Raw genomic sequence first — 27,299 nt, 5'->3', positions numbered from 1 at the left:
AAAACAGAGCTTTATCATCTGTTTGTTTGTGGTAATACAAACCAAGCGGTAGAGTAAAAAAAGGGCTTGAATGCAATTTCCATTTCATTGCTAACAGTGGATTTGGAAGACCAAGACTGGAGTATAATTTTTTTTAAATGCTTAAGTGCAAGTAAGAGAGAAGTAATTAAGTTTCCACAGTTTATAGTTAATAAAAATACAGACCTAGAAAACCAAATGTGACATGTGATTATACAACCAACTGAATGCCTTTTGCATCATCTTTAATATTATGTGAACACTAATGAAAATGACACAAATTGTTTTTGATGTCATTTTATTTAAGAACATACTAGGACAAACTAAAGGAAAATCCTGAGGCCTCAATTCCCCGAAGTGGTGAGGGATCTTTTCCTCTTGTAGGGAAGGATCACTGCAAATCAGCACAAAGCTGTTTTTGTCCTGATGGTCTCTTCCGATATTAAAGTGCCCCATTCATGGGGCACGAGGGGTCACAGAAGTGTGATGAGTGTAAAAGTACAAAAGCGAGCTTCACAGTATGCAAAACCTTAACACCAATGCATCCTCTTCAAAGCACAAAATGAGGGAATATGTTTTAGCAGAGTGGTATTCTCTCTGTTGGAGTTACTGAGTGGCTGTTTAGATATTGGATTTTCCTTAAATTTCTCATCTGTCATTAAAAAAATCATCAAAATGCAAAATCTGTTATATCCATTCACATACATAACAAAATCATATATGGCCACAATATACCCACAGAAAGATGGAAACAACCTTTTGGGTAAGTTCAGCAAGATGCAAAGAAATATCCTTTTAATATTTATAACAATAAACAATATGTTTTAAAAAAAGCAACTTGTACCTTTTTTGCAAATGTTAAATACTTTCATGACTACATAATACACGCAAACATGTCATTTATTTTTCCGGTAGGAATTCTTTAAAAACATTTTCTTTTCCTTTCTTTTCTAAAGATGAATTAAATATCTTGAATTCTGAAAAGAGTGGAATAAGCAGGTGTTTTGTGGCAGAGAGTCAGAGATTAGAAGCAGCTCGCTTCAAGTGCAAGCTTACCTTGTTGTTCCGCACTCAGCTCTTTCCCCTGCGAAGGAAAAAGACACACACACACACACACACACACACGCACACACGAGGGAGATGTTATATACTGGTTTCTTTCTGGTACACATTATACAGACTCCAGTCAGTGTCCAGCCTCACTAAAGGGATTCATGACAAACAACATCGCCATTGAGGGCTGGGTGAATAAAATGGTGCTAACACCATTCACTGAAAAAGCTCCTGAGCAGTCGTAGCTAAAGCCTCAGGGGAGCCAGAGGGCCCTAAAGGGTTACAGAGCAGAGAAATGAGGGTGGCAGCTGCAGTGTTTGTATGGTGGGTAGGGAGGGGTCCTTCAGTATTGAGACTGAACAATGTCTTTGCTGGCTCACTGAGCCTTTTGTTATAGGTTTTTAACCACACATGCGTATGCTTATCCTTGCATTCTGATAAACCTAAGAACAGGAGATATCATGTAAAGAATTATTTAAAAAGAGAAGGATAACAATGGCATCAATGAGAGCATTATTTATTTATTCTATATTTACTCTGACTAACAAAGGAAGAAAGAGTGAAGGCTAACTCATTGCTAGCAGGTCTTTGGAGCATTAAAGTGAGGAACCAACAGTTAGCCTGGTATGAAATCATTCCACTGAGTGATAGACCTCGCTACCTTTGAGCAACCTTGGAATTACAGAGCAAGCATTCCTCATTCAAGCATGAGCGAGAAACTCTAAATTGATTTTTGATTCCTCTGTGACATATCTATTCTAAAAAATAAAAAAAAAGTGACAAGAACAAATCATATTTTACAGAATAAGGAAATTGGTGAGTCTTTATCTGGAAAAGAAGGGCTGGCAGATGCCCCAGCACAATCTTGTCTAGTGCCAACACTTGACATTATGTTTTTATTAATACATGCAGCAAGATGTAAACGCCATGTGGCACTCACCGGTCTCATCTCGTTCCCCTCTGTCATGCTCCCACGCAAGCGCGCGTACACAAACATACACAAACGCCCAAGTCTTGGGTGTGAAGCAACGAGCTAATGAGCACGACTCGGCCCTGATTGATCACCTGAATAATTAAACATGGGTGGTACCTGGAGGCGCCATATGCTCTGCTCATACATTCTCTCAGCTGCGACACCACGGACATTGAATGATAATGTGATTGTTTATGGGTATAAGAGTGTGCAGATGATTGCTTGCCACATGACTTGAATGTAATCACAGGAACAATCTCAGGTCCTGAAAATATAATAAATGCTTAAATAATGAATATAACCTGAATATAAGTGTGAAAATCTATGCATGGACGACTCAAGGCCTCAGCTGGCTGCACCTTGTGTCCTTTCCTATTAGTTGAACCCCTGGTGCAGGAGCAGCTGCAGATATGGGCCTCAGTTTGGTCCTGCTGATTGATTGGGCATAAACTGTTCACAGCCGAGGTGACAAGGGGACCCTTGGGGAAGAGGGGGAGCCAAGAAAACCTCTCTCTTGCAGCCTGGAAATAGAAACCCCCCCTGCGGCTACACCATACAGAGACTAACTGGATAATATTTTAACCACTGGAGATAAATAGAAGGTGGAATGAATACCTCAAAGTGGATATGGTCTGCTCTTTCGGGTGGTACTTTTCTATCTGAATATCAGCTCTTACTCCCTCTGCTATCTTTAAAAAAAGTGTCTGGTGTCTTTGTGGACTCTGATACCTCGCTTCCTGATAGCTGCACCACTATAACCCCGAAATCAACAGTTTTCTGTGGGTCATTACTCAGCAAAACACTAGTTCATGCACATGCCATTACCAGACGCCAAAGAGAAATCAAGAGAAAGGGATTCTTACCTTCCCCCAGTGTCTGCTTCAGCAAGTCATGCTTGGCCTGCAGCTTAATGATGAGGTTACTACCATTCAGGTACTCTTTGAATTTCTAGATGGAGATGTGAAGAAACATTTCAGTACCATTGAAATCAGCTTAAATGCTTTTTCCTCTGCTCAGCTGATAACTGATGGCTTTATTTTGAAAAGGTGCTCAGAGGCCATGACTTTGGACCGAGAGATGAACTCACTGAAAAGTAGAACATTTCTGTCTCCTGCTGATTCGCTCTCCTCTTGGCTATATTGAGCTTGCTCATGTACGTCTCAGAGGCCACAGATTTGATGGATTCAGTGGAACGGCTGTGTTGAAAGGCATCTGACACGTCAAAGTCCTCCACTGTCAGCATGTCCTGCAGTGTTTGCATGGTGGCATCCAAAGTCTTCCTCACCTGGAGAGATAGCAGGGTCACCCATAAAGCATTACATCGTAACCTGTGCTGCCCATGTATTTTGTTTTGCATCAGAATATGAGTTGAGAGCAGGCTACAGGTCAAGCATACATCAGGCCTAGTCATGAAAATGAGGAGTGTCTGGCACAGATACAAACTGTTCATGAAATTATTGAGAGAGGCTTTTTGTTTAGAATTGAGATTGATAAAGCCCATTTCCCCTAATGGCATTCATTATCTTCCAGAACACAATTCACTGGGAGACAGGGAAGAAACAGAGCTGTTGGCGCTTGCAATTTAAACAGTCCCTGGTTATTATCGCTTCCATTTCCACCTTTCTGTCGGCGTTTCTTAATGAGAAAGGTCTCTTTTCATCTTTTCATCATATATAACTTCATAGAAAACACAACATTGGCAGTGTGACAATCTAAATATATTCCCAGCCCCTGCAGAGAGAGGGGTCATCGGAGAGTAATTGCAATGAGAACAGATGGTGATGTGGCCATCCTGCTCCGATGGTATGATGGCCTTGGGGAAAATGAGAGAGGGCTTTTTGTTTAAGAGGGGGAGGAGAGGGCTACTGGTGCTGGACAGACACAGCTCATAGGCCCTCACCTCCTCATTTTCAATTTTTAGTGTTGCTAAGCGAGACTGCAGTTGATGGTAGCGCATCAGAAGTTCGGTCTGAACCGGCTGCTGGGCGCTCACTTGGCACACCTGAGGGTGGAGAAAAAACAGGTTAGAAAGGAATAAAAAAAAAATAATTAAACTGCAATATTTTCTAGCATCTCACCTCATCTCCCATGTGTGGCAGGTATTCAAAGCGCATTGGAGGACAGAACACCTGGTTATGCATATCCATGATCTTGTGCTTGTCACTGCGGGAGTCCAAGTTGTCCACTGCATTCTCCAGGATGTCCAGTCCCTCGTGGCGTGATGTCTCCAAGTTGTACTCCGCAGACAAATAGGTCCTTAGGGTGCGTGCCAAGCTAGCATGGTAGCCCAAGTCACAGCACTGCAGAGACACAATACTAGATTAATAACTTAGAAATAAACTGTAGTTGTTAGCAAAATGGTAAAAACAAAAAATTTGTGGAAAAAAGGAACCACTGCATGTGGTCTGTAACTACAACTGAGTTTTCACAGTAATGCTAAGTGAAAAGTTCCCGTCTGAAATTGGATGTAGTTAAAAGTCTGCTAACAATCACAGGCAACACCAATGCCATGATATACTGAACATGATATACTATTTAATTGTGCTATAAATTAATACGCCAATATATGTGAAAGAATAAGAATGTAAAAGTGAAACATTCAAGTCTAATTATATTCAGTATTTTTTCAGTTATTTATTTAATGGACTAAATTCCAAATTATAACCTGATACAATAAAAAAAAAAAAGTACAGTTCATAGAATTACAGCAGCTAGCACAGTAGGACATCAGGGATAATTAAAGAGCCTTATCACACAGAGCTGTAAGAAGTAACCTAATTAAGAAGAGAATAGTAGAGCAGAGGTTTAGAGGGAGCTTGAGGCAACTGACAGCTCTGTAAATCACTAAGTAGACGCTCTTTAGCACTCTTTAGTACTGAGGAAGTAGTCTCTTCAGTTTGTGTGCTTCATTGCACCACTCAGTCAAACTGGCTCAGTAGACCAAACACTCGAGGGAGTGAATTAGCTTCTTTTTAACTAAGCAAACAGAGTGAGAACACATTCACTCATATCCTTACATCCATATAAAATCTAAATAAAATGCTACAAGTACTATTAACTCCCAGTTGCACCGCACTATAATCATAGGAAGAGTACAAAGTTTCTTATGTGGTGGGCTGTGACTCTCATATGACAAACTAAGCCTTTTTTCCTCTCACTTGATTGCAGCAGACAAACCAGTGGAGCTCATGATCCCACTCCTTTTAGCCCAGCAGGATTAAGGATGACATGGACTTTTCATTTTCTAGACACTGAGTACGCAAGAGCTGCCCAGCAAAAAGGCAGCCACAGCCACAAATCGGGTTCCCAGCATGCCAAAGTACCACCATTGAGCTGCATATAGCCCAACAAAGGTTAAGCCACAAGTCATGTGTGTAATATTACAGAAATGCCACTGAAATCATGTCTTATCACAACCGTCCAGGAAAATGTGCATCCATCACCGTGGCTAATGTAGCTCCGTATGGTGAGCTGGCCTCAGGCAAAAATGTAACAAACAGGCCAGGAGCTCAGAGACACGAGGAAAACACAATGTGACCTTCAGATTTAGAATTTATATATTATATATTTATTTTTCATATATTTCAAATGTTGTTGGTCAAAAATGGTGATTAAAAGCTTCTTCATCTGCTTTCTGAGCCATAATGGGTAGCAGGTCACCCGAGGTTGAGAGGCTTGTGCCAGCCACATTAATTGTATTCATGCCTGCATAAACAGAGCCTCTGCTTTCACCAGCTGACTTTCACTGACTTCCAACCAACAGTGGTTTGTTAAACAAAGTCATCCTTTTAAATAAAGATAGTGAGACTGTCCAGCAAGGGTTTTGATTAACAATGTGAATAACTTTTAGCTTGAATTGTCAAAAACAACCACAGAAATCACATTTCGCATACTGCAGATGAGGAGAGATGGGTTTTTTATCAGTGAAAATTGAGTTTTCATTTGTAATAAGTAAAGTGCAGCTGCTTAAGCTTCAGAAAGCCTGTGTTCTACATTATGATTCATGAAAGAAAAGCCCACAGATACCAGAAGAAAATGTGCCTCTGTGTGTATGTGTCTTTGTCCTGGGCCATGTTTTTTTTCCTGGGCGACAGTTAGAGGCAGACAGTTACAAGGACATGCTGTGCTTGTCCCAGCAAAGCTCCCAAAAGCAGCATCAACAAAAACAAATGAACCACAAAAAGACTGAGGAAGAGGAGAGCAAGCAGACTGAGCAGAAATAATTCTGTCAACACTGATGGAGCCCATTGAAATCATCAGTCAAAAATGTCCTTCTGCGCTGAAGTGCAGAACATTGCTAAACTAGATTTAATGTCAACAGTTAGTCAGTAGCATATCAGTGTTAGGTTTGTTATTAATAATCCCCCCCCCCCCTCCCCCCCAAAAAAGGTGCTAAGTAGACTTTACTCGGGCCAACAGAGCAGCTTGAAAACAAGCAGCTTACAAGCTAAGAGCAAATGAGACACGCGAACAGATGGAGAGAAAAGTGACAGTGCTACGGTGTTAAATCGACATCAGAAATCCCAGCTGACAGAGGTAAACAAACACATGTGCTTAGTGCATACTTACATCAATCATATCAGAGACGTCATGGATGTAATATTTTGCAACCACAGCATTTGTTGCTGCCAGGTTCAACAAATAGTCATTCCGAGCTTTTGTGCATTTCAGCTTATTCTCTGAATACTTGGCCTGCCTCTGGGGAGATAAGAGGAGAGAGCAGACAAAGGGGAAAAAAACACATCAGTGCTGTAGGGAGGATCATGAGACAGGTAGAGATGGAAGAGAAAGTTTGGAGAAACAGGCTCTAGAGAAGCTAATAATAATAATATGTATTAAGTGGCACAGCCAGGCTCACATCTAGTTATTATGGCTGTGTGCTGCAGCCAGTTTGCCTAGCTCTGCATCAAGACCAAAAAACAGCAAAAACCCGGGGCTGGAAATTTAGGCCAATGTGAAAGTAGCTTAAATGGACCTTTAGGGGTTGTTACAAAAGTGAGTCCCTCTGCACAGACTAATGTTAAAATAACAACATTTATGATACAAACAATCATATTTACATCCTGATACAAAATTATAGATTTCTTTTTTTGAAATTCACCTTTTGTAATGGTTTTAAGTCTATGGATACATATTGCTAACCAAGCATGCTAGCATTAACTAATAGCTTTACACTCCAAACATTTTCTGGCCACCACAAAAAAAAAAGGTATGGCTATATAAGACTAAGGCAAAGGCTTCACAAAAAACTAAACAAAAAACTAAAGGGTGATGCTACAATGATTGCATAAATTTTATAAATCTTATAGAATCTCTAATATACAGTTTATTGTTATTATTGCGAAACAATACTAGCTTGTCTATGTAAAGGGAACAAAACTACTCATTTCTACCTCAACAAAGCACCAGTTATGATATTATTAAACCATTTCTCTATAAAAACAGACATTTTAAGATGTTAGGTATGAATATTTGTTTATATAATTGATAGCCACAAATACACGTGTTGCTTCTACCTGTTTACCATGTATACATCAAACAAACCAAACAGGTATTTTCAAATTTAGCTGACATGGTTTGCCTTTCTGTCGGCCTGTATTCCAGTGAAAATTTAAATAAATACCTGCAGTTGCACTCAGCACTTAAATAGGAGGAAAAGAAATGACACAGTGACATAATGTTCTGAAAACAGTGTTTTGTGTTTTTTCTGTTACATTATGCCGAAAATGCTGCAAAAACTTGTCTCACACCAGTAAACCAGTGATTCAGGCTCAACCCAGAAAACCACTGCTGCTGTTTGAAATGCAACAAAAGATTCACAATTATATTCTTTTTTTGTACTTTGCAGGGGCATTTTAGTTCTGATTTCACTAAGCCACTGTGATGCAAATTTTAGCAGGAAAAGACTTTAACTTTGCATTCCTTCGTCTTCCTCTTCCAAGTGTTTGCCGGTAGAATAATGAGACAAAAGTGTGGAAACCATTCACAGGAAAAAAACATAAATTCACCGCCACGTTGTGTTATAAATAGTCTGTGGCTTCCAAGCTAAGCAGCATCTCTGAGGATACCAGCCTGAGGATGGAGAAACACTGCCGTACTGACAGCCTTTTGATTTTCTGCACCTGAGAGATGATGGAAATTTCATTTGCATGAAGAAATCTGAGACGAAGATGCAGAATAAAAAATGCATAGGGGTATCTAAAGTTCAGCATGCTCCGGAGAGCCCAACATGGAGTGGAGAAGACTTTTCACAAGCTAGAAATCTGAATAAGATGGAAAGGGAGTGGGGTTATTGGCCGAAAGTACTCATCTGGCTGCAGACCTACAGTATGCTCCTGAGACTTTCTGTCTAGCTGCTGGTCTACTCATCTCTCGATATTTCCAAGTACACCTGACAAAGAAAGCTGGCTTACCATTAACTGCTTAAAGGTTTTTCCTAACCTAAATGTAAAACTGATGATTCAGGATTTAACAGCACAAACAGATCTGAATTTATGTAAACATATATATATATATATATACCTTCTCCTTCATCTTCTCGATTTTCCTGACGGAGCTGCGTCTCGGCTGGCGGTCTTCATGCCGGAGGAGGTTGACGTTGAGATCTCCCGACTTGCTGAACTGTTTCTCTTCCTGCTTCTCAGCGTCTTTCAGCTTGCTCTCTGCACTGATGCTCTCAGTGTGGTACATGTGATATGTTTTCATCACCTGCAAGAAGAGTATAACAGATGATTTTATGTGGCTGAACATCACAGCCTTTTACAGTATTAGTTACGAGCTAAACGTACAGAGGTTTGTGGGTAACAAATACCTGACGATACTTTGGTTTTATGTTCCAGAGTACCCTGTATTTTCCTCTTGCAGCTGTTTTTTAAATTCACAGTGTAAACATTATTTATTACTGAGATCTGCACCACTCTCAATATTACTTTTTACTCTTCTTGAACCTCATTTTTGCTGTTTATTTTCTTCGTTTTTTGCATTCACAGTATAAGACCTTCACCATGTGCTTGTGGCACTTTTACATTAACAATGCTTTTTTTTTTTTTTAAATTGTATTCTGTACTATTTTTATTCTTTATCATGTTCCTGTAACACAGTAATTTCCCTTGTGAGATCAATAAATCTTATCAGTGAAGGGCGGGTACACTGTGGACGGCTAACTGATCTATCGCAGGGTTAACAGAAAGAGAATGACAAACATCCACACGCACATTTACACTTATGGCCAATTTCAAATTGCTAATTAAACCTAACCTGTCTTTGGACTGTGGGAGGGTGCTGGGGTACTCAGACAGAAGCACAGGGAGAACATGCTGAGCTGTCCAGTGGATTCAAACTCTGGACCTTGTTGCTGAGAGGCAACAGTGCTGGCTACTGGTGCCATGTTATTAAACAGAGCAAATAACTCTCAGTATGAGCTATTTACCATTTAACATTAATTAATGATACAGTATTAAAATGTTAATTAACACCCTAGATAAAATAATACAGCGTGAGTAGTAATAGTATGTATTCATCTGTATTTTTAATCACATGGTAAATGGACTGGTATTTATATAGTACTTTCTGCTCCATCTGTGCCTAAGTACTTTTACCGAATTTTCACACTCACACGGATGAATCAGGGCAAACTTGGGGTTCAGCACCTTACTTCAACGCACAGTTTGGGGGAGTCAGTAAAGAAAATCTTCACTGTCTCTTTACAAAATCTGGTCTGATTTGAGCCTTTTCGTGGTGGCCAGGAGGATCAGTTTGGGTCATCAGTACAGAAGTAACACAGATGTTACTACATGTGGAATATTTTAAGTGGATCCAGAGCCCCAAAGTTGTCTGTGGTTTAGACTTGGCTGTCAAATCTCCAACTTGCCCCCTCTTCCCCTCCTCCCCTCCTCGCTGTAGCTTTCCTGGCCTGTTTCCTACAGTAATTCCTCATTACCTCATCCTTCTACATTTTCAACTCTTTGGAGAAGCAGAATGACATTTTATTCTGTCTTCCCTGGAATTAGTGTATCTCTTCACTTTGATCTCTACTTAGACACTTAAACTTTTACACCCCTCTCCCCTTGTTCAGCATGATGGGGATACGACCGCAGTGGCAGAAAACCCTCATTAGACAACGCAGGAGCACCGCTTGTCCCTCTTAACTCAACACAGATGCTTGCTGAGAGTCTCTCGGAGGCCCATTCCTAATTCTCTTAATGAAACATCCATATGCCAATTGCAGCTTCAAACATTTCACCCATTAATGATTTCCTATGAACACCACAGGATGTGAAGCAGTCAGCATAAACAGTTATTTATTTGTTTCCTGCAATCAAGCAGCTCGATGCTGTGCTTAAACAGTGGGGTTCTTCTTTTCTGCGTGAGAACTGCACATCAAAAGCACATGTTTGCTGTTGGGTCACTTACAACTATAATCTTTCACTGACCTCAAATGATACTAATGTGACTAGAGAGCAGTCTGTCCATTGGAAAATTGAAAATGTAAACTTGTAAACTTATATAGTGCATTTCTATGCTAATTGAGCAAAGTCCTTTCTTACTACAAGTCTTAACAAACACAATTGCTGTTTTTTCTATGCCTGAGTCTAGCACTGACACACTCACACGTCGACGGATGTATTGAGAAGACTGGTTTTTGAGTATTGTGTTTGCTATAGGTGTTTCAACATTTATGTTGTCGTTTAAGTAAGATTATTACTAATAGTTATTAAATATTATGAGCTCAAGCATGAAAAAGTAAGTCATTTTGCAGAAATCTGCAACATCCCTAGCACAAAGAGAGACCCACACAGGCACAGGAAGAAGACACAAACTCCACTTTGTTCTGTCAACTTCCTGCAGTGGCAGTACTATGCACTGCTCCACCACCACCACCACCACCATCATATTGCTTATATTAATGCATTAATGTGTAGGCACCATTTTACCACAGAAGTTGCTTATGGTAATATTATTTAATAATTTATTTAAATAGCACCGAGTGGTGAAGAGCTGTAAGGCAAACACCTAAGAAAAAATAATCCTACACTATTTTTGGAGTGTCACAGCTAGGTGTTAATTTAGATACTCACAGACAACAGAAATTAGGTTAACACTCCGTTCTTTCATATGCTGCCAAAACTATTTTCTGAACATGTGCCGCATTTCAAATTTACTTTGAAGCATCTGACTACAAGACCCACAGCCAAAAACGCAGAGTCATTTGCAGGAAGACCAAGCTTCAGCTGTGCCTACAGGAGGTGTGTGCATTGTTGAGTCGTCTGACAACAACCTAGGGCTACTTAGCTTCAGAACCTCAGAGTCTCTGAGCTGGTGAAAGACACAGTCAGAGGATGACTGGAGTTTTTCATAATGAATGCAAGGCAAACCTCTGCAATGCCCAAATATTAACATCCACAATGATGTGAAAGACTGAGAAAATGAGGTGGTTCATTATGGGATGTGCAGTGTGTCTTTGAAGACACTGCTTCAGCTGCATTTTAACATAGGTTTTGTCAAATACATAATGGCACAGTGCAATATGTCTTCTGCTGTTATTCATCTGTAGTTGTTATCTAATTTAAAGACCTGGTTTTTCCCCTATGTCTATATGTTAAAACATAGAATGGGCAAGCATACTTTCTTATAAATAGAGGAATGAAAACTAGATCCAAACCATCACCTGTGACAGAACCTCAGAACCACTGTTGTTATATTGTCAGCAACAGAATAACTGTGTGAAACTAAGGAGCAGACATCAGGCACAAGGATCAGAAAGATAAGATACACTATAGCTCTATTTATCCCCTTGGGGATATTAAGCTCGTATACCAGGAAATTAACACAGGTACAAGCAAACAAAAGTAAATTTTACAGGGCCGAGCTGCTGAAAGCAATATCAGGAAGTGCACGACTCTTTAGGACAATCAGGCCCTTTTCAACATTTTTTATTTTAGGGTTTGTTTTAATGATAAATTGCAGACAACAGGATCTTCGAGTGCTTTTTTTTTACTCCCATTTCAGCATCGCACTATATTTGAAAAACAATATTTTGAACAACAGCTTCAGCCCACAGTCATACCTCTCCTCCCCTTACCTCTCACCAAGCTGCCAGAGATCCAAATGGGATTTCACAGTTTTGTTTTAGCAAAATTCGTTTTGTTGGCAACCAGCAAAAGTGTTGGAAAATACCACGAGGTAACCACCATGTGGCAACGCTATTGATTTAGCTATTTTGAACAATGAAGTAACAAAGGTCTAGTCTAAAATAGAACAAAATACTGCTGCCTGTGGATCATCAAGATGGGAAAGAGACTGCTCTGTCAGTCTTGTAACCTTTAAACTGCCTTGAAAGTGTTTGCTACAGGTTGTGGTGATAAGGAGAAACCATTTCTAACACACCACTTTTCAGCTCTGAAATAAAATTGTTCTTTTAAATAAATGGTGGCAATGCAGAATGAAAACATAGACTGTATACAATGATGGTCATGGGCTTCAAGTCCAAAAAGTGAAGCCAGTAAGAAAATGACTTTAATCTGAATCTTTTTTTAATGGCTAGCACGTCCATGATGAGAATCTCCTGTTCCACCACCTCTCAAGGGTGCTCTGTTAATTGAAATCATGTGACCGTCGAAGCCTTTTGAGTACAGTGAACTCTTTGCCATGTTCAAGAAACTAGTTTGAGATGATTTGAGCTTCGTGACATGGAAACATTTATCAGAAGATCAGTACACTGTAGCCATAAAGGGATGGACACCGCATTAATACTCAGGTTGCCTTTGCTATTTAAACGATGCTCAGTTGGGCCCAAAGTGTGTAAACTGTTACTGTTGTCTTCCTTTTATCTCAAAGCACTCTAACCATTCTCCTTTGGCATATATACCAATTCTCTTTAAAACTTGTAAACTTTAGAGTTGGCTGCATGGGAAAAACCATCTGGCACCAACAACCATGACACGTTCAAAGGAATTTAAATCACCTTTCTTCCCCATTCTGATGCTCAGTTTTAACTTCAGCAGGTTGTCTCAACCACGTCTACATGTACACATGTCTACATGTCTAAATGCGCGGAGTTGCTGCCATGCGATTGGCTGATTAGATAATTGCGATAACGAGTAATTGACCTATCAAAGGTAATACCAAAATAAAAAAGATTCATACCACCAACAAACATTTTCCTGTTGAGTTTCTGTACTTAGTCACTAGCCTCATAAATTAATTTCAGCGATTTCTAAACTATGGTCCCATGTTGTTCCTAGAGTATTTAAAAGTAGAATGGGAGGGAGAGCCTTCAGTTTTCAGGCCCCACTTCTGTGGAACCAGCTTCCAGTTTGGATTCAGGAGACAGACACTATCTCTACTTTCAAGATTAGGCTTAAAACTTTCCTTTTTGCTAAAGCATATAGTTAGGGCTGGACCAGGTGACCCTGAATCCTCCCTTAGTTATGCTGCAATAGACATAGGCTGCCGGGGGATTCCCATGATGCATTGAGTTTTTCCTTTCCAGTCACCTTTCTCACTCACTATGTATTAACAGACCTCTCTGCATTGAATCATATCTGTTATTAACCTCTGTCTCTCTTCCACAGCATGTCTTTTATCCTGTCTTCCTTCTCTCACCCCAACCGGTCGCAGCAGATGGCCGCCCCTCCCTGAGCCTGGTTCTGCCGGAGGTTTCTTCCTGTTAAAAGGGAGTTTTTCCTTCCCACTGTCGCCAAAGTGCTTGCTCATAGGGGGTCATATGATTGTTGGGTTTTTCTCTGTATCTATGAAGCGCCTTGAGGCGACTTTTGTTGTGATTTGGCGCTATATAAATAAAATTGAATTGAATTTACAGTAAATTCAATGATAAATCAGTGTTTTTGACTTCTTAGTGGGATTCACAAAGCTAAAAATATTTAAATTAAAGGTTTTAAAATGGGGAGCTCATAGCTCGACTTATTACAAACAATAATAACAGGATAATGCCTAATAAGCAGAGAATGAGAAAAAAAAACAATGTAATTAAAAGAAAACTTGACCTATAGCAGAAAGAGAGAACAGCCTTTGAGAAAATTATTATTATTTTGCTCAAAAAAATGTGCCAAAGTATGACTTTTGAGACATATTTGTGTTGCTCCAGCATTTCATTTATTTACCACCTAAGCTGTGAAATTTCACACAACTCCCACAACCTCTCTCTCGTATGTAGAAAGAATGAGGCTATACGTCAGCATCTGAGTTCTTAGCTTTCAGCCAGACTGTAGCTGAGGCCAAGTGCAGCATGAGAAGACGGATCATCTGAGTCTTATTATGCAGCCAGAAAGAGTGAGTGGGTAAAACAAATACATAGTAAAACATCTGCCACAGTGAACCTGAAGTGCACTGACACTTCGAACCAAACTGTAAATGTCTGGGAGGCAATTGCTTTTGAAAAGGGAGAATCATTTTATTTATTCAGACACAGATGACCACTTGTGCAGAAAATAGTAGTTTTGGTCTGTTTTTTAAAACATTTGACCAACAACACGGTCCTTCTGAAATTTGCATGCATGTAATTTATACATATGAACTTGTCATTACCTCACATGCGAACCCGAACACTGTGTGCTGTGTCCAAATCTACAGATAGCTTAAATAATGATGGTCGCCAGCACTGCCTTTGGGGTTTTGACTTTCATCACACTGCACATATGAATAAGTCATTTAAGGCAGCTCTGCCATCTCTTCTGTTTCACCTCAGGGTGCAGAAGAAGCTGAAGTTGCTTGGTGCTTGTCCAGTTTGGTGGACTGAATCCCTCAATAAGCGCTCAAATTAGACTAACAGCGCAGCACCAGTACCATTTGTTGCTATCCCAGACATACGTTAATCTATCAACACGGTCTCTTGCAGAAAATCCTGCCATAAGCAAAGCAGTTCGTAAGCTATTGCTAATGACTGTACAGTGAAGACAGTACAACTGCAAATGGTTGGAGAAATATTGCAGAGGAAAGTTATGATAAATCTGCCAATACACTGCAGTTAATTAGAAACATTAATCATAATATATGTAAAATGATATAGCCCATGTCTTTTATTGTTACAGCAATGCGGCATGCGTGACACCCAGGCTTTGTAGACATGCTGTTTAATTAATATCGAGATCTTATTATACTGAACTGATTTCTGACAATCAAAGTTCTCTAGAGTTGACATTTCATAGCTGAAATGAAATATTAATAATATTGGACCTTTTGAGGACAAAACTTTCAAACTATAGTTACAATTCATATCACAAAGCATCCATCAATATGACATTTCACCATTAACCTGTTTTAAATTAAAACATATGGGAAGCAGATGCAGGATATGAGAAAGCTGCTTGGTATGAAGTTAAAATGTGGTTGAACAGAAGCGAAGGGTAAAAAAAAGGAAAAAAAAAAAACAGCTTTTTCGAGAAAAATGGGGTAAACAACGGGCTACGGTCAAAATGAAGCAAAATGAGTGTTTCTACAAAGACAAAAATAAATAAATAAATAAGAGGCGCACTGTACCAGCAGAGAAACTGCTCATTAGAATTGCTGCATATATACAAAGTGTTGGTATCAAGCACAACAAAGCAACTGAGCTAGAATAGGTGACCCTAAACTTAATGAGCACCTCTACTCTCTGACAGATTTATGCAAACACATTTCATTAAAATGGCACACTTATGTGTCAGCAGGCAATTATTTCACAGCTCTTCACAGATGCAGTCAGTGATGTGAACCCTGAAATCAACCAGATATGTTAGTAATTTGAGCCCTGAAACGGTAAACCTTGGGGAAAAATGAAATTTTCTTTTTCTTCATTCATACCTACCACAAACGTTAATCTTGAATATTCAAACAAGTATATACAGTAAACAGAGTGCAATGAACACTCAGGGAAGACACTGACATTGACCATTTAACAATACAAGAAAAGATAAACAAAGCTTATAAGAACATAAACTGGTTTCTTTTGATTCAGTACAACTCTAAAAGTTTCATTGATCCTGTCCAAGGCTAAAGGCAGTCCCATAATAAGGAGTGCAAAAAACTGAATCCATAAATCTGAAGGGAGAAAGGCAATTTCTCTTTTTAATAAGGAAGACAGAATGAAAGATAAAGGCTGCAAGGTCACTATAACCCTTCCATGATCACTAAAAGGAACCAATATGTTTTCAGGAACACACAAAGAAAGTAAAGACCGAAAGATGAGATCCATGCACGTGTTAATAAGAGTTTCTACTATGGTGCAGCAAAGGGAATAGAGACGAGCCATGACTGAAAGCTATTTAACTCAAAGGAATACAGAAGAACATGAAAAAACATCAGGAAGACAGTGAGGAGAAAGAACTTTGGGAGAGCTCAGTGAAGAGATGAGGTGTGAGAGATCGATCTGCAGGAGACACAGTCTATTACTTACAGTGTAGAGTTCATTCGTCACCTTCACAAGCTCCTCGTGCATCTGGATACCAATGTCCTTGCTCTGAAAACGGCAAGAAGACAGAACAGGGGTAAGAAAACAAATACTGTCTGAGCAATCAGCAGTGACCCGATGTTTCAAACTCCAGTTGTTATGCTGGCGCTGTGACTTTGGTGAGTCACAGAGAAACAACTCAAGAAATATTAGATGGATGACCACAAAGACTGGTGCAGAGGGTGTCTTTTCTCATTGAACCCCGCATACAAGTGAGAATTGGCACAACTGCAAAAAAATATATTTCAAAATGTGCAAGCAGCGGAGTGTTTTGGAATGGGTAATTGTACTTATTACAAACAAATTTTGAGAATACAGTAACATATAAGCATTTCCACCTTTCTAGGACACCCACAACCTCTGTTGTCAGTCAACAGTGACCAAATGTAACTGCAGGAAATGCAATACTCTAATTTCCTGCAGTTAATGCACACTACACTACATATTCAGATCAATTCTATGTCCTCAACAATGCAACAGCTTGTAAAATATCTCAGTTAATTCTTCTTACAGCTTTTAATACTCTTACAACTTCAATTGACAGAACAGAACATGCCTTTTAATAGAAGGAGAAATAAATAACAGTCGATGCATTGACACCTGTTTGTGTGGTGGGGGAACAAGACTTAATATGAAGACTCTGAGGTGAGAATACAACAACAGGATATCTCAGTTTGATGGTCTCACACATTCAAAAACAGAGGCAACACCTTCCTAGCCTAACAAAGTGACGTGAAAATGTTATGTCTGAAAAAGAATGACACAGATAAACATCAGTACAACCCGAAATATAAAACTGTTTAAACTTCCTGATAATTTTACTTCAATTGGCTTTTCATTATAATAACTCTTGTTGTCCTTTTATGTCACAAAACCCGGAGTTCTATTTTCAAAGATTGTGCTTTTTCGGGTTGCATAGGTATTTTTTTAGTTGACATTCAGGGTAGGTGTTGAATGAAAACGTAGATTTTCTTAGCCTAGAACCAGTTTTGTTCTCAATCCATTCATTTTGTTAACCCTTACCCAGTCAGGGTCACAGGGGTCTGGAGCGTATACCACTGGTAATAGCATGAGAAGCAGTGAGAAAGATCCTCATGCCCAGTTCCACGCCTACTGCCATTATATGCCGAACAATCGTGTCTTTGGACTATGGGATCAGAGCTACAAACCACAGGAAGAACAAGCAACAACATATTGAAAGGCTGAAGACAACTAGGTGTTTCAAACTAAGAACATTCTTGCTATGAGATAACTCACTGCACCACCGCCGGCAGAATTTGTGGGCATTTTGAGTAAGGAAGCTAAAACTCAGTAACCCATGATTCAAACAGGAACGATCACTACATGGATGTTTTAATGTCTCTAGAATAAACAGCCAAAATGAAATATGTTACCTGACCATCAAATCAAATTCAGCTACTTGTGAATTATAACAGAGGTTTTAGGGCTAAGCTCTGAGAAGTAAACTAAGCTTGAAGTTGCTGAAGGCTGAATCCTACTGTCAAAATGGAGTGGTGAAAAACAAGAGGTACATGAAGTCCCAAGGTTCCTCAGTAGAGCTGGTGTGCAAACGAGACCCAAAACAGTTCCCAGAACCTTTAAGCTGTGATACTGTGTTGTTTGACACTTGTTTTGTGTGTTGCCTGGAAGGTGTCACCTTAGCCATTAACACTGGGAACATTTCAGCTAAAAACTGCAACACAATAACATACTAATAAGCAAACATGATGTTATGATGATGATTGCTAATGAACAAAACAAGTGGTTTGCCAAATACGGCAATGACTTTGAGCAGAACAGATTATGCATCTCCTCATGTGCACAACTTTTCTTAGACACATTTTTTAACAGTGAAAACAGCTGACTCATTTTTCTCTGGTGTATGGAAGATAATGACTCAGCAACAGTCATTTCATATTTGAACAAAGCAGATCAATAACGGATGTATTTTGCTATAATGAAACCTTGCTGCACCAATGACAAAGCATAGCTGAACGCAAAAACACACAAACACACACAGTATTTTCATCACTTCAGACAGCAAGACACTGACTTACTTTCATTGTCTTATGGGGACCTGCTCCTGCCCTTCTCTTCTGGAGACTTACTGTTACCCTTGGCATAATTACTGCTTGCTTAACTCTAAGCCTGAATCTAGACATAACTTTAACACATTTTGTTTGCCGGAGTTTATTTTTAGCTTATTTTCATACTGGGACTCCACAATATGCAATGTCCCCACAACATAGGTAAAAGAAGTACAAACACTCAACTTGAACCACATCCACCCACAGATCAGAGGCGTTCATTGATATATGAAAGGTAACCTTTTTTTGTCCACACTCTGGTCTGCTATGGTAACTGTGCTTGAAAAAACTTGCAACCCATGAGTCACAAACTAACCTAATTATAATTATAAAAGAATCTCAAAAGAAAATGTTTCTGTAACAGAAACTTGATTATAAAGTACGCTCAGAAGAGGAAAATAAACACAGCCTTGGTAATAAAGAAGGGATTTGATGTTGCAGCTTTGTTTTTATCTGGATCACAAGCAATAAGTTCTTCTCAAACAATCATTGAACTGAATGTAATGAACTGGATACACCCTGAGAGGGCTCCAGCAGCTGGTGAACGGCATCTGTATGCATCAGTGGCTCTGAGGTGAGACAGACTGCAGCGTGTACTGCAGAGGCTTGGGGGATGAGGAAGGTTTCATTGAGTGAGTAAAAACTGTGATGCAATACACTGTAAGAGCTGTGGCGCTTACAGAGCCCTTTATAGTGAATGTACATTTTTAAAATCTTCCCTCAATAAAAGGCACGAAAAAGAAGATTATTAATGTATTCTGTTTGAAATTAAAAGTGATGTAGAACAGAGAAGACAACAGGAAAATATCGCACTCTGTACATTCATACTTGCCACACCTTTTGTAATTATATTACCACTGACTATTAGCACATTCATCAGAACACACCCTTCTAACTCTGATCAGCCCATCAACAGTAGCATAACAAACTAATATTCATATAATATCAGAGATATTACCTGTAACAAAATTCCTATTTTATTTACTACTTGAAAAACTATTTGTAAAGTTTTTACAGATTACATTTTGTCTTTGTTTGCCCCGTCTCACATTTAACCAAAGCTCATTTATTTTAGTATAAACATTCATGATTTCCTGCAGAAAACACACACACACACACACACACACACACACACACACACACACACACACACACACACACACACACACACACACACACACACACAGCATCAGAATCAAACCTCATAAGCAGAGTTAAGTTCACTACAGGAAAGCCTGCAAGGTGAAAACAACCTTCTGGTGTTTGGATAGGGCCTCAGTCATTTCTAAAATGTGCTGACAGAGAGCCAGGTGTTGCTCACACTAGTACGAGCTGTAGATTCTTAGACCAGGGAGTCTCTGCTTGTCCCCCAAGCTGCTTTTACTGCTCCGTAGGCCGTGCAAAACCTAGACATCTTACGAACTCCATGTGCACTTAATGCACTTAATCAGCAAAATGAAAGCTTAAAGGCAGAGCAGAGGTTTGGCTGCATATTGAAATCTTTTCATTGGTAACAAAGTAGGAAAAAAAGGAAGGAGATTGATGGTCTTACCTTTTTGAACAGGCGAATTACATCCTCGCTGATCTGGGCCAGGCGGACAATAACATTGTTGGTGTAGATGTCACTGAGGGTGGCATGGTCACGGCTCTCACGCCTCGTCTGGTTCAGCAACAGATACCAGCAGTTTACGGATGACAGCAAGTGCTGATCTTTCCTGGGACAATAAGAGACATAGAGGACTGTTAAAGAGCTTTTCAGAACAGAATCAGGTCTCACACAGGTGGTAACTATAAACTAAAAAAAAAAAGTTTTGCTTCAAATGTTCAGATTTATTTAGTAAAATTATAGTTTAGACACACTAAGAACAGACACTTGTACCTAAAGCTATCCACAACTCAGAGCTAGCTATGGCTTATAATAAACTATTAAGTTCAATATAGACAACATGTTTATGGTTAGCTGGGGCCTCTCTGTGTAGAGTTTGCATGTTGTTGTGCAACTAAAACTGATGGGAATTTCACCAGCCAGATACAACAAAGTTTGGCTAAAGATTAACACAAAATTATTGTTAGGATAAAAAAATAATAATAATAAAGATTTTACCTAACTGAATGTGTTAATCCCTCTCACTATCACGTCCTTTTTGCTTTCCAAGACACTCCAAGCAATGCTATAGCTAGCAAGGCACCAAGTGGTTAAATTCATAATGCTCGTGACCATAGCGATCGAGAGAGTCACAGGCCCTGATTGCTGCATAATCAGTTTAAACTGTCTTGGCCTCGGGTGCTTTTAAACCAAGTCACATAGACACTGAACAACTGCACACACACACGCACAATCCCTTCAAACCCATACCCTTGTCTGGATTCAATCTGAGCATTAATCAATCAAGCAACCCTGAGGAAGAGACAAAGGGGGCGGGGAGGGGGGTAAGAGCATAGAAGGGAGAGAACCAGAGCACAGCAGAGGATTGGGTTTCACTGTTGAGGGGAAGAAAAAGACGAGCAGCACCAACATCAAAGACATCCCCTTCAGAGAGCTTCCATAATGCTAATCGCATCTAATGAAGCTGATATCTTGCTACTCCAGAGTTCCTCCACCATTATTTCTTTACTTAACTCTGCCTCTAAACACACTTACAAGAGGCTGACAGGATACAAACAGCAGCACATCATCTTCATAACATCCTTGTGGAGCAGAAAATAGGATAGCATTTGAAGTAAACTTGATCTGTCCATTTACTGTGCACCCTGCCTCTTCATGTTAAACTGAACATAGTGTATCCATGCCCGTTATCCAAAAGGTAGGTCAGTTCATTTAAGACCACAAAAACTGAGTAGTAAAGATCCGATATAAGCCAAGTGTTAATCAAACGTCACATTTCAGTCTTGATTGTGACAACTGAAAAGCAATAATACAATTATTCAGCAATTAACTAACTCTATTATAGTGATATGAACTCATTTGTAAGACTGTGTAAAGGACAAGTGGGACATAGCAAAACCCAACATTAGTAGGTCTAATAAAGACCAGATTCTCTGTCATTCCTCTGGGATGACCTACTTTGACTGTCTCACCATCCCTCATTTTGTACCAGTTCTTCTTGACTGACCTATCTTCCCATAAGAGAAGCAGGTCCTTGGTGTATAATTGCTGTTTGTGGTTGAGAGATTTAGGGAACAGGCACCTCTACTCACTGTTAATCCCTGAAAGTGGCCAGAGATGCTTCATCTCATCCCTAAGCACAACCAAGCTCCAATTTTAGTTCTTTTTATCCACCTCAGCTTTCCACCCAAGCCCCGAACACTTCCTACAGGCATAAATCCCAGGCCCGCCTATGATGATTTAAAGCGGTAGTGGACCTGTGGTCTATAAGTATGGTTACTTTTTCCTTTAATATCTGTTTAACTTGACTGGAGCACCAGATTCGTGCCACACTGAAATAAATAGCAATTTGCAGTTTACTCAACAGACTTTAAGCACACAGCTTATAAAAAACAACAACCAAAAAGCTGTTTTCTCGCTGTATAAACTCTGCAGAATATCGATAGACCCATGTTTTCTCACAGTTTGAACCAAAACTTTCAAGTTGGATTAATCACTTCGTAAAATCACAAGACCTGTTAATTTTCAGTACAATTCTTGTGTAATCTGGCAGATTACTCCCAATTTGCCTTTCTTAAGAATGGCTTCTGCAGGGCCTCAACATTATTGAAGCACCTTGTCAGAAAACAGAACAAAAAGCAGCCAACATCCAAAGAAGAGCTTTGATTGCTTTTCAAGAACCCTAGAGAACTATTCCTGAAGACTACTTAAAGAAATTACAAGAAAACTGTCTAAGAGAGATCAAAATATCTAGCTGGTCGTACCAAATAGACTTTAAAGCTTGTCCCAATTCTTAAAACTCAGTTTTTTTGCTTTATGTAACATCACTGCACCCAGTTCCAATGTCCTTCATTCACTGAGTTTTTTAAAAAATGTAGAAGGATGTTTTTTGGTGTGTGAGTGCATGAAAATGGAAGGGCACAGATTTTTAATGTTGTGGCATAAAACCTTGGCAACAAGAAAAAGAAAGCGATAACGGACACAAGATCTCCTTGTTTTATCACTGGTGCCCTATTTTCACAGAAATTAGGAGCATAAGGTCAGTAATTAGGCCTGTGTGGGAGCAGAGCCTGTTAACTCTGTACTAAATGTAGCTCCTCCACTTTTTACAGTACTGAGACACAACCTTGTTCTGTACTGGTTCTACAGAGATATATCAGTCATAAAAGATATTCATTCCTCAATCTCTACGTTTTACCCACTTCTTGCCAATTTCCTGTAGAAGGATGAATATCAAGTGAGAACTTGCAGGTCAATTAATCTTGAAGGCTTCAAAAGGTTTGATTTTGAATGGCTTCATGCCCTCTGTATTTATACAAGGAATATCATTAACATGCAGAAGAAGGCAAATGATGAGCCCTGACAGTCTCTAGAGAAACAAAGAGGAAGAGGAGGAGGAGGACGAGTGCAGCTTTCTGGCATCCTGTTATATTCGTCTCATTCAGCAAAGCCCCGTCTGCCTGTCTGCATAGTTTTAGACTCTGCTCCCCGTGTAATGCAGGTACATACACTGAGCATGATCTGTGAACAATTCAAAGAGAATGAAGAAGAAGATGAGACACAGTGTCAGTGGAAGTGAATGGAGAAACAAAAAAAGAGAGCGTGTTTGGAGAGTATAGCAATAATCCTCTGATTCAAGGATAAAATGATGGCAGGCTGTCTCCTTAATATACATACTCTGAACAAGTGAGTATTGTATAGAAGAGTGGCCGTGCTTTAGTCACGGTTGCTCTGAATGCCACCATCTAATCACCAAGAGCCTCTGATGTGTCTGAGCCAGGATTTCCAGAAGGAAGTGTGTATTTATCAAACCAGGACTCAGCTTTATAAAGGCCTTTAATCCGCTCCACACTGCTTGCCTGCTGCTTATCAATGAAACAGCCAAGGAAAAGAAGAAAGTGCCAAACAGCTTCAAAAGACAAGGGACACGTGGGCACATGCAGCTTGCTTTGCCATTTAAATTTTCTTTTGCCCCCATTTTCCAGCACAGCTTAAATATGCTACATCGCTGATTTGCACACCATTTACTTTGGGGTTTTTTTTTCGAGGAGACACACTGCCAGCACTTGATAACGCACAGCTGTACAGACAGATGGGGCAGAGCAGGGCAGAGCATGGGGCAGTGCCTGCGAAGAGGACACGGGGCTTTGACAAGATCTGAAACGCAAACTGCAAAACAGCTACTCTATTGATCCGCACACCGTGATTTGCAAAAGCGTCACACCAACTGCTGTGCACTGACTACAAGAGATACAACTCAACCTTTTACTCTTTGAACCTCAGACCACCAGAGTAGCCATACTTATAAAAACCAATGGAACTAAAGTCATTGCTCTAGGCTGATGCTTGTCTGCCAAGCCTGCAAAGCACAATTAAAAAGGTCGTTGCATTCCTAAAATGAGACGAATCATAACCGAAGAGCATTATCATGTTTCGAGGCTTCTCAAAGAAAAGCTTGTTACGAGCACAGGCTGGATCAAAATGTGTAATGCTGAAACATGACAATATCCAGCTATACAGTTTCAAGTTGTGACATCTGAACCGTGACGTCCTTTGAATGAACAAAGGTCATTACTAAAAGGAAAGCCTGATATACACAAAGATCTCAATAAAGACATCAGACTTTTTTCCCCAGATTCCTCTCAAACCTAATGAGCATACACACAAACTTAGACGGCGCTATAACCCCAGCTTCATCTCCACAGCAAGGTTGTTATCCATATTAGTGCTGCATGATTTGCCATCCTATCTATATCACGGACATACAATATCAATCCATCCTAATTTGATGGGTTACTTTATAAAACCTGCTCATAATTTACTCGTAAACATTTGTCCAATAAATAAAATCAAGTCAGCTGTTGTCTCTAAGGATCCAATAAGCAGGGTTTTTCCTGGCTCGAAATAAAATAGGCGGTGACTCCGTACGGCACTAAGCATGATCACTTTGTACAGAAAAGGCATTAAAAGCGTTGCCCAATTTGACATCTATGCAGTTCTCTAGCATCTCGGAGTATTTCGTAAACAAAAATGCACATTGCACATGGTAAATAGAGTCCAAACACTTTAATAACAACACTGGAGGATGTGGGAGCACCCTGGTGTGAGAAAGAAAAGCACTTGCACCGTAACTGTAGCACAGAACACCTAAGTAACCTCTCAGTGTGTCTTTTCACTGAGGCAAATAGGGTAAAACGCCAGAGCAAAATAATTCTCGGTTGGGTTGCTGCAGTGTAGCCTTAGCTGCAGTAGCTGTAAATCACAGTGGCATTCAGCTTGCTAATGAATCTGCACTGGAAGGGTTCAGCCAGCAGCTGTAGGCAGGGATCCAGGACATATGGAAGTCTGTCCTGGTCAGAATGACGCCATTTTACCGCTGTGTGGTGATGTCCACTAAGCTGCTTATGAAGCACCCCTTAGCAGTACAGCACAAGGTTTCCTGAGCATGGCTTCCTTTGCGATGAAAGATGGTCATCTAAGCGAGAGTGAAAACATTTTTTTTCCAAAAAAAAGTATAAGTGAAAGGCATAATGTACATTTCTGTGACTTTGATGTTGAATACTGCATAATTTGTGCCACCAAAGTGGGGTTTTTTTTGTCTTTTTTAAAGAAAAACACAAGTGCTCTTCTTGCCCATTTGGTGTTTTAGTGGCTCCTCATTAACTTAACTACACTAAAGTAGTAGGAAAGGCTGACTGAAGGGTGTGTCACGGCTGATTACCAGGATTTGTGGTTGCCCGCCTGCAGACTGGGAGTTCAAGGAAGAAGGCGCGGTAATGTTATAAACCTTTTTGTGTCATTATCAAAAGCTTATGAACTCACTTTGGTTGATGAATGGGACAGTTTGAATTTATTGTGGCCTGATGTGTTTCTGTCTAACACACACAAAAGTGTGTGTGGCCTGAGTGAACCTTACATCCTCCCCACCCACACTTCCTCCGTTAGTGGTTTGTGAGCGCATCAGTTCTTTCAGACAGAGTCCAGAGTATTCTCTAGCAGTTAGTCTAATAAGCTTTTAAAATGTCACGTCTGCTTAAATATCATTTTACTCTAGACCTGTTTATGTCTGTGCAGGAGATCTCTGCCCAGACACTGCACTGAAACACCTGTCGGCTCACCACAAGCAGAAAGCATAAGTAGACTGGATATCTCAGGATTATTCTTCTAACACTTGTCCATCACTGCATGGATCAGCTGTGGAGTCAAAAGGTTAAGCCACTGTCTCGAACTAGCAGTGCTGGTTTTTGTGAGGCTGTCTTCAGAGTAACATACACCCATTCATACACTCATACAGCTCAATTATGCAGCCAAATCCTCATCTGCTTTAGAAACACTGTTCAATACTGCTAAAAAAAGAACGCACACACTACACGGCCTTGTGTACACAGAGTTACACAAGTCTTCTGAAAATTAAAAACACTGGTTTTCTGGTTAAAAATTAAAAGTGGAAGTCAAGGCACGAACTTAATCATCTATCTGCAAATCTGAAGCGAGATTAATATATGTATTACTGTGTATTACATGTGACCCAATACATTGACTTTTTTTTCAAACTTTCACACTTTCAGAGGGTTAAAAAACAGGAAATCATGTACTTTTTGCACAACTACATTTTGGCTACCAAGACCAGTTATACTATCAAAACTGCTGCTTACATTTTAATGCATCAGCAACAAACAATAAATAATACATCACTAGCATAACCCTAACAGTTTTCACTTTATATAATCTGTTTAAACTTTAATTAGTGATTCTGCTATTAATTATAGACTTTTGCACTTAGTATGTCAAATACAGGATGTTTACACAATTCTCTCAAACAAGGTTTTCACATAAAAACAAAAAAATGTTTTTTTGTTAGGCATCATAATTAAAATCAGAGGTGGAGGGTTAGAATATATACTGCGTATGTTGGTGCAGATTTATGCATCACATCTGCTGGGTTAGTGCTCCCACTACCAAACTGAACAAAGCAAGATTAATATAAATATATTATTAGTAACCCACTGAGCTGACTTGTCACCTTTTTGCACTCACACTTTCAGAGGATAAAAAAAGCAAAACAGGAAATAGTTTTAGTGCAACTACATTGCAGCTACCAAGACCAGTTATATTATTCAATTGCTGCTTACACAGTAATGCATCAATGACATGCAATAAATAATACATCAAAGCATAACCCTACCAGTATTAACTCTGTGAAATCAGTACTTTACCTACTGATTCTGTTATTACTAACAGCCTGCTGCACTTAATGTGTCAAATGCAGGATATTTACACACCTCTCTCGAAAAGGTTTTGACACCTGAACAAAATAATCAGTTTTATTTTTAAGAATCAGGCAAAACACTAATATTTCTTTATCAACTTTTGAGAATTAAACAGACCTTCTTATGGAAATATTGGAAATCCATTTGTGTTGTTCCCATTTGCAAGAATCAGAAGCTAGAATTTGACTACATACTGCGTATGTTGGTGCAGATTTATGTCTGAGATCTGCTGCCAGATCACAGCTGGGTTAGTGCTCCCATTACCAAACTGAACTAAGCTTGCCTGCTCGCCTGAGGTGCTTGATTTTGGGAGCGGCAGAACTCAATTTCATGCCCTGCGTGAGTC

At 39.6% G+C, this 27,299-nt stretch overlaps 1 protein-coding gene across 2 annotated transcripts in view; it reads right to left on the bottom strand.

The window, feature by feature from the left end:
• The window catches only part of srgap3 (SLIT-ROBO Rho GTPase activating protein 3), a 53,036-nt gene that overhangs the window by 9,152 nt on the left and 16,585 nt on the right, over window positions 1-27,299 (bottom strand). For both annotated transcript variants that reach the window (XM_026167964.2, XM_026167965.2), the window contains exons 3-11: window positions 20,130-20,292; window positions 16,437-16,499; window positions 8,567-8,752; window positions 6,614-6,742; window positions 4,123-4,344; window positions 3,945-4,046; window positions 3,132-3,329; window positions 2,908-2,992; window positions 1,075-1,102 (exon numbers count right to left, since the gene is read on the bottom strand). In XM_026167964.2, the coding sequence (XP_026023749.1) occupies window positions 1,075-1,102; window positions 2,908-2,992; window positions 3,132-3,329; window positions 3,945-4,046; window positions 4,123-4,344; window positions 6,614-6,742; window positions 8,567-8,752; window positions 16,437-16,499; window positions 20,130-20,292 (1,176 nt within the window). The remainder of the gene's footprint in view (window positions 1-1,074; window positions 1,103-2,907; window positions 2,993-3,131; window positions 3,330-3,944; window positions 4,047-4,122; window positions 4,345-6,613; window positions 6,743-8,566; window positions 8,753-16,436; window positions 16,500-20,129; window positions 20,293-27,299) is intronic.

This window comes from Astatotilapia calliptera, chromosome 5, assembly GCF_964374335.1.
Source record: "Astatotilapia calliptera chromosome 5, fAstCal68.1, whole genome shotgun sequence".
In the NCBI taxonomy this organism is placed as follows: Eukaryota; Metazoa; Chordata; class Actinopteri; order Cichliformes; family Cichlidae; genus Astatotilapia; species Astatotilapia calliptera.
Note: the sequence above shows the minus strand (reverse complement) of the source record. Positions and strands in the feature narration are given on the sequence as shown.